Raw genomic sequence first — 8,168 nt, 5'->3', positions numbered from 1 at the left:
TGGTGTTCAACCAGCGGAGTTTGCAAGTTCGTCGCAGGTGGAGTTTGCGACAGGTGGAGTTCAGTAGGGTGCTGGCGAGCGAGTAGACGCGATTATTCGCGAACAGTGGTTTCGCGGAGGTATTTCGCGAAGGGTTTCGCTCACGAGACAACAGTTTAACCGAGGAGCTGGCAGGAACAAGAAAAGTGCTTCAACCCACATTTGTGCATAAGAAACTCCATGATATTTTTCTCCTACGGGGCTGGATATTCGCAAGGTGGAGATTTTCTCCTAAAGGGCGGGATATTCGCAAGGTGGAGATTTTTTCTCCTAAGGGATTGAATATTCGTAAGGTGGAGATTTTCTCCTAAAGGGCTGGATATTCGCCAAGGTGGAGAATTGTTAGGTATGACTCATAATACCAGAATTTGGAGTTTCTTAGAATGAAGAGAAGTCTCTTGGAATTAAAGAGGTGTGTCTCTTGGAATTTAGTGGGTTGAGATCAGCGTGGGCGCAGCAAAAGCATGGTGGCCCAACCCACATTGATACAGGCGCAGCAGAAGCATGGTGGCCCAACCCACATTGGTACATGTGTAACTCTCAGGTATCTTTTTCTCCTAAGGGGCTGGATATTCGCCAAGGTGGAGATTTGTTATGGCATGACTCATAGGGACAGGCGCTGGAAGGAAGCGGAGCAGAGCGGAGCGAAGCGGAAGAATCTGTCCAAATCTGAAAGTTACGTTATGTGGGTTGCGGGTGCTGGGTCAACGCCCCGCTATACGGTACAAGGGTAATTTGGTAATTACATATTGTACTGTAGAGTTTACTCTAGGATTATAAATAGATATGTTTGTAATTCTAAGTCTTTGAGAGAGCTGAATATTGTATTTTGTATTCTTTTCTGAATAGTGAAAAGAAGGTCGCCGCTCTGCTCCCGAGGATGTAGGCATCTTTGCCGAACCTCGTTAAATCTCTGTGTTCTTCTGGATTTGTGTCGTTTTAGTTTTTCTTCGCCCTTATTTTCTCAACATAAATAAACAAAATAAAGTTTTTTAATTTAATAAGCAAACTAATTACCATTAACGTCGAGAAGAATCTGCTTGACATTCTGGATGCAGCCTTCACCGTCTAAACGAGTCTTCAGCAGCACAGTTGAAACCCCCAACTTACATAATAACAATAAAATAAATTCAGTATTCTCCATAATATATTCTTTTCTCATTTACTTGAGTGTAAATAAATAAATAAATAATTATTGATTTCACCTGCAATTCTTTCAACTCAGCGACCCGGGCGGCGAAGGCGGCGTCCACCGTCTCCACCGAGAGAATCTTAGCCTCCCTACGACTCTTTTCTATTACATAATCCTCAATGCGGCCGTATGGGTGGTCCAAAAACCCTAAAACGCTCAATGTATCGCTCTCCGTACCCCACTCGGTATTCACAGCTAGCACTCCTAAAATCCAAATAATAATATAATAAATTAAAAAAAATGAATGAGCTCGCCTACCCAGTATTTGATGGCTGGATCTTCAAGTTGTTGCCGCTCCGCCGCCTCTAGGAACTTTTGGATTCTTTATTTTATTTTTAATCAAAATATTATTTTTCTTATTTTCAATCTGAAATGTAAGAAAAATAACATTTTAACAGCTAATCATATACCTTTATATTTTTTAACATGTTTCTCTATCCTGCTACGACAGGCGTCACAGTGCAGTTCGGTCTCCATGACGACCACGACCTTCTCAATCAAATCCTCAATAAGTCAGTAATAAATCAACAAGTTAAAAATAATAAACAAAATTAATTTGAAATCTAATCTTTTCATCGATCTCACTTACTCCGTTCATCTTTGATTCTTTTGCTCTGGGAGTCTATATGCTGAAGGAATCGGAGAAGATACACATATATATAGTGAGACCAATAGAGGTGGGCAGCAACCGACTCACTGTGAAGAGTAGTGGATTCAATGGCTGAGATTTACTTATTAATTTGCATTTGCATTCATGCCATTCAATGGTTACATGCATGTGTGCATTAATTGGTAGGGCTTTAGTGATATGCATGTATGTATTTTGTAAATTTTACTTCATGAAATTTGGGCATTTATATATTTAGACCACCCAATTTTTAAGTGTTTGCATGTTGGAACTTTGTACTTTTATATACATAATATATGGTTATAATTTTTCATACAGTGTTCCGGACGCCAATAATATGCGGGCACATCACCTACATGGGACCCACCTCATAAAACATAAAAAAATTGAAATTCGTTAATTTTGGCCCGCGGACCCGGCCCGAGCAGCATAAAACATTAAAATTCCTCTCGCGCGCGGGCCATTGGTTTTAACTTCTCGCCAGTGAGCTCCGCTTCGTTCTTCGTCTTCTGGTAGGGTTTGGCGGTACTGCTTTTGGAGGAATACTAAATGGAGGAGCCAAAGAAAGTGGCTAGGAGAGATCGTAAGACGAAGGCGGCGAAAGAGCCCAAGGAGGACATTGAATCTAGGTAAATCTTCGTCTAGGTTTTTTATCACTCATGTATTGCCATTGTTGTATAATGTGATGTTAAAATGAGTCCGAAAATAACTCCACATTGAGCTATTGAACGGCACTGTTTTTCTATTGAACTTCATATGCATCTGTGTTAGCTTCTCTGGGCAATGTGCATAAATTGGAAGCTTGCAAAGGTACATATGCCGGTGGGGCATCAACCCTACCTGGAAAAGTCATCATTGTCTGCAGAGAAAATGTCTGTAAACATAAAAGTTCAGAATAGGAAAAAATTTCCTCAGAATAGGCAGTTTGATGAATGTAGCAAATCTTACATATACATCAATCCACTAACAAAATAGGCTACAAATACTGGTATACTAAGTATTCTATATTGTTATATTTCACCACACAGCTTCCTAAGTCAAATCATGGGCAAGAAATTGAGAATTCATTCTTAGACAAGGATAATCCCATGATCCTCAAACAAATCAACACTTAGATGGGGTGGCCAAATGCAAATTTAGTAATTAAAAAGAAAAGTTCCAAAATGATCCCATAACTCTTTGTTGAGGGCCATTTTAGGGAAATCTCAAATCAGTCTCCATGCTCTTTTAACAGGGACTGAAATAGTTCTAGAGCTCATTAATTAACTTAAAGAAATACATGGACTCATCTTTCATCTCTACTGCTAGAGCTCAGCTTGATCTCTACCTACCTTTATTAGTATGTATGTGTATGTATAAATAGGTTTAGATATGGTGCACTCTTCTCATAAAGATTTTAAGATTTTAAGAGTTTCCCATCTCTCGCAACCTCAGTAATAATGTTTGAACATAAAATTATTAATTTTTTTACAAGGGCTTCATTTTAAAGTAATATTGTTTCTAAATATTGGACTTTGATGCTCTAGGTTTAGGCTTAATATTTTTATTTTTTTTATAATCGAAAGAATACCTTGTTTGGTGGTTTGAATGTGTCGTAATCTCATAAACTCAAGCTACATCATGTACTTTGGAATATGTTTGCTTCACCACATCCCATTTGTCCTCTGTATGGTTAGGAATATGTAAGTTTCACTAATTCTTGATATCATTGACGTACGTAACTAGGACATAATTGAAGAGCCTTTTACTTCTTATGTGACAACCTGAGATCGTCTTCACTTGTTATGGGGTGAATCAAGCGGCCTAAATTTCCCTTTTATTTGAGAGGGGTTCTCGCAACATGGACTGAATATTGGTAATTTATTTTATTCCATTTCAGTGGAGATTGAAGGCTTTGGTACTTACCCAATAGAATTTTTTAAGAATCATTTTATTTCTTGATAATTTATGATATAAAGATATTTTCTTCAATCAGATAAGAAGAAAACTTCATTATTGAAAAAATGTTGGTATTTGTGTTTGAGCAGTAGGTGGAGGTTGGAGCAGTAGATGCTTGAAGTGGAGCAAATTTTTGGTTGGCTGAAGATACGATGGGCAAGTGGAATTTTTGGGGCTGATGGAATAAAAAAAACACAGAAACATGCTTTAGATTCCTTTTTTCCTGGACCCTGATATCATAAGATGATAAATGATTTTAATTTTGCTTGCATTTGATCACAACAAGATTCTAGTTTATTCTTGGTAACTTATACCTATGAAAAATATTAATTACATAGGAACAAAGGAAAATATTGAGCAGATTGTGCACATTTATTTTCTTGTAAATCTCAGAGAGATTTCGCCCCTCAAAAGAGATTTACTGTTTGCTAACTGACCACAATGATGGACCATGAGTTTTGCAATACCATGAATTGCCAAGCTATCTTTTAAGGCCATCAAACTTCATTAACTTGTACACCTGTTTTATATCTGTTATATATTATATCGCGCATGATTAAAGAATTGATATCTGTTCAAATTATATTCATCGTTTGATAGCTTCTATGTAGACTGTGCATAACTTTCAACACCATGTTACATGTATCCAGTATCGACCAACCATACATGATTAAATATATCTCAGACATAATTATAGATGTTTAGAAATCTACTAATGAAGCTTGCTAAATTAAACAATTTATGTTCCTATATAAATGCATGACAAATTTGGAATAAATGTAATGAGAATATCAAAAACATACAAGTTTCTTAAATTAAGGATGGTAACTTCAACATCTGGTTGCCTGTATCTGGTAACTAATTTTGCATGATTAATGAAATCTCTTATATTACGAGGGCTTCATTACATAAGAGTATTATTTTTAGTATATTCAAATAGAGTATTTATATCTCATACTATATACCCATTAAGCACCATCTAGTATAACTGCCCAGTTTTTTCTTATTAGGGTTAACTGACTCTTTTGAAAATTTAGTCAGTCTTCCTATTAAAATTTTTTTTATAATACTGTGTTATTTTTGGGGGGATTATTCTATTAATCTTTGTGTTATTAAGATATTCAGTTGTATCTATGGTGTTCTTAGGTGTAATTCCTTTTGTTCTTAATTGGTTATGCAGTGTTTATGGTGATAATTTCATGTTAAATTCATGTAGGTTTTTAAGTGCAAAATCCATCTATTGTAGATGTCGACTTTCTGCAGGAAGAGATGTTCTCGACAAGGTCCGACCAACCATTCCTGAGGAGACATGGACAACATTGGAAGCAATGAATTTAGTCATGTGTTTTGATCTTCCTCCGTACCCTCAAGATCATATTCTAACCATGCACATATTGAACTGTTGGTATATTGATCAAACGGTATTCATATTAGGCGAGAAAGAGGTAAGATTTGATGCAAACCAGGCTGTTTTGCTTATTGGTATGCCCAACAGAGGAGCACTAGCATATTGGAATAAGCTTCCCTTCTGTTGTGTGACTGCGAGACAAATAAAGAGTGACCTAGTAAATGTTTCACTCAGGGAGTCCTCTATTCCATTCGAAGAACTATTACTTAAGTTTTTGGTGACAAATTTACTTTTTCCTTCAAACAATTTCAGTGTGCCCCAAGAGCTTTACTCATTTTGTGAGGATGTACATTCCTTTTCTTCATATAATTGGCCTATTACGGTATGCGACTTTCTCATTGAGCAAGTAAACGCCTACACAATGAAAATAAGGAGGAACCAACCACTAGGATATATTAATGGTTTTGTATTTCTTCTAACGGTTAGTGTCTTTAGCATACATTTCAATTTTTTTTTTTAATTTCTGGTCAGAGAAAATATTGATTTATCTATGTTTTACACAGCTCTGGTTTTACGAGCGCACATCATTGGTCGTCCCTGTTGTTCCTGGGGCTAGACTTCGAATGTTGTTGTGGCCATCAAAAGTGAGCTGGAACGCATCAAATATTCATCTAGCCTTTAAGAGGCTCAAACCTGAATAGGTGAGTCACTCATCTAATAATCCCTTGAAGGTGTTATTATGATGTTTTGGTGTTAATATTGTATTATTTATAAAATATGATATAGGGTGTTATTGGGATGTAATAGTGTTTGTCTGAAATGTTGTGTAGGTTCATGAATTGTTTCTGGATCTGAAATATAGTGAGCACCACTTACTCGCCCCTCCAGCTGAAGGACCATCAATCCATGTGAAGCTTCCCTCACACCATGATACTCACTCCATACCACATTCACCCGATTATGTTGAGGTTAATCCTATAAAACCCTGCCATATCAGTCCCCAACCAATACATACCTATCAAGGCAGTAATATTGGATTAGAGGAAATATACCAAATACTTAGAGATCAACAGAAATTTCATTTTGAATTTCAAGAATCAATTAACAGACGTTTTGTTAATTTAAATATCAGAGTGACAGACTTGCAGTCGCAAGTAAATAAATTAGAAAAAGCAAAAAATGAGCGAGTTGTAAAGTTTCTAAAGAAATGGATACATGATTCCCAACTAGGCACTTCAATCCAAAGGGTTAAGGCTAGAGACAATAGAAAAAAGAGGAAATTAAATTCCCCATTTACATCATTTGAGGAGAATAAAAAAAACAAAAAAAGAAAGTTGAGAAAGACTCCAAGTTTTCATTAGATGATTTATTTTCACAAATTGAAAAATTAGGCGAGAAAGAGGAAGAGACAGCTTCAGAGCAACCACCACTAACAGAAATTGTTTCACCCAAGCCAAATGTACATATTGACACAGCAGGGCAACTTCATCTAACACCATCTGATAAAGTAGAGGTACAACTCATTACAGAACCTGATGAACAGAGTCAAATATTTGATCTTACATTAGAGGAGGTGGTCGAAGGTGTAAATAAAGAGGAAGAGCAGCAGGAGGACTCAGGCCCAGAAGTTGTAGATGACCATCCAGTTAAGGTATATAATACATCCTTCTATTGTTTAGTCTGTTAACGTAATCCTTCACATTATATATTATCAGTGATTGGTTTTATAGGTTCTACCCGCATCATTGGTTATAGATTTCCCGCTAGAAGTCAAATTCCACAGTACATGCTTGAAGTGATCGATCTATGATGCAGCAAATACACTTTCAAGTTAGTGTACCATCCGTTGATGTGATCTACATTACTTTCCAAGACAATTCTCACGCTAAATATATTTTTCAAATGCAAGGATGATCTTATAATCATCATGGGACATGCATCAATGAGTCGACAAGGTCTTGAAGAGTTATTGAATAATGATTGGTTAGCAAACGAACATGTAGATTGTTTTGCAATGTTATTAGAAAAGAAGTGTTCCAGATCACCACAATTTTATAGATCCTACTTATATGTGTCTCCACTCTATTGGGTAAGCATACAAGTTCAACTTATTTGGAGCACACTTAAGCACAAAGTGTCTGAATGATATTCCCTTTTTATGCAGGTGTACAGGCAGCATAACTATACCCTGTTTGTTCAACACATTAGGAAGGAGGCAATAGAAAAATCGAGTTACTTTTGATATCAATAATTAATAATTAACACTGGACATTGCTAGTTGGAGGGTTGAATGACCGCAAATAGAAATTGTATGACTCCTTACCTAACAATATCTTTTTGGGGATTGCTCATGACGTTGTAAGAACACTCAACAGAAAATCACTCACTTTTGAATCAGTGTTTCCATTTTCTAGACTGTTATATATTTAAATCAATGTTTAAATATACAGATGAAACATTTTGTTCAGGATGTTGGGAAGGCTTTCAAGGGTGATTTGAGAGCATGGTCGGTTTCAATGGTCAAAGACATTCTGGTCCAAAGCAATAGCGTTGATTGCGGGGTATTCGTAAATATGTGGGAACACTTTTACAAATAGACAGAAGCGAGTGGAGCGATAAATTAGGATGACAGGATGATATGCCATTGTTTTGAGCAGAAATAGACTATGAGATGTGTAAATATGCATCATATCAAACATAGTTGACAGACTTTACTATGTTTTGTAACATATCTACCTACTATGAGATGTGTAAATATGAGTTGAGTTATATCAAAGTATAAATTCAGATGAAATATCAATGTTACTTCTGCACGTGAAGCATAAAATTCTTCTCGGAACTCATTTTTTAACATGAAGTGGGCTGTAAAGGGTTGTTATTGAAAAGAGCTTTACCAATATTCTTGAATAAAAGTAAAAATAAGTGCTTGGAATAAGTCTAGCAGAATACTTATTCAATTAAGAGTAAATAACTGAACTTTATTTGTTCTTCTTGTTGTTCTTCTTCTTCTTCTTTTTCTACAT

General features: G+C 36.2%; 1 protein-coding gene across 3 annotated transcripts; it reads left to right on the top strand.

The window, feature by feature from the left end:
- Nucleotides 1-2,348: 2,348 nt before the first annotated feature.
- Nucleotides 2,349-7,844, top strand: LOC110035929. 3 transcript variants are annotated; one of them, XR_002295185.1, is made up of 8 exons: nt 2,349-2,488; nt 5,014-5,626; nt 5,709-5,846; nt 5,976-6,796; nt 6,876-6,975; nt 7,055-7,234; nt 7,310-7,503; nt 7,596-7,844. XR_002295185.1 is itself a non-coding variant. In XM_020740266.1 (4 exons), the coding sequence occupies exons 1-3, from the start codon at nt 2,409-2,411 to the stop codon at nt 5,844-5,846; spliced, it is 831 nt and encodes a 276-aa protein (XP_020595925.1). In that variant the 5' UTR covers nt 2,349-2,408; the 3' UTR covers nt 5,976-6,839. The 3 variants fall into 3 exon arrangements, 1 of the variants encoding a protein (XP_020595925.1); XR_002295184.1 differs by having other exon boundaries at nt 6,876-7,234; XM_020740266.1 differs by lacking the exons at nt 6,876-6,975; nt 7,055-7,234; nt 7,310-7,503; nt 7,596-7,844 and having other exon boundaries at nt 5,976-6,839.
- Nucleotides 7,845-8,168: the final 324 nt, after the last annotated feature.

The sequence above is a fragment of the Phalaenopsis equestris genome, unplaced genomic scaffold (genome assembly GCF_001263595.1).
Source record: "Phalaenopsis equestris unplaced genomic scaffold, ASM126359v1 Scaffold200738, whole genome shotgun sequence".
Classification (NCBI taxonomy): domain Eukaryota; kingdom Viridiplantae; phylum Streptophyta; class Magnoliopsida; order Asparagales; family Orchidaceae; genus Phalaenopsis; species Phalaenopsis equestris.
This window is presented reverse-complemented; position numbering and strand designations above follow the sequence as displayed.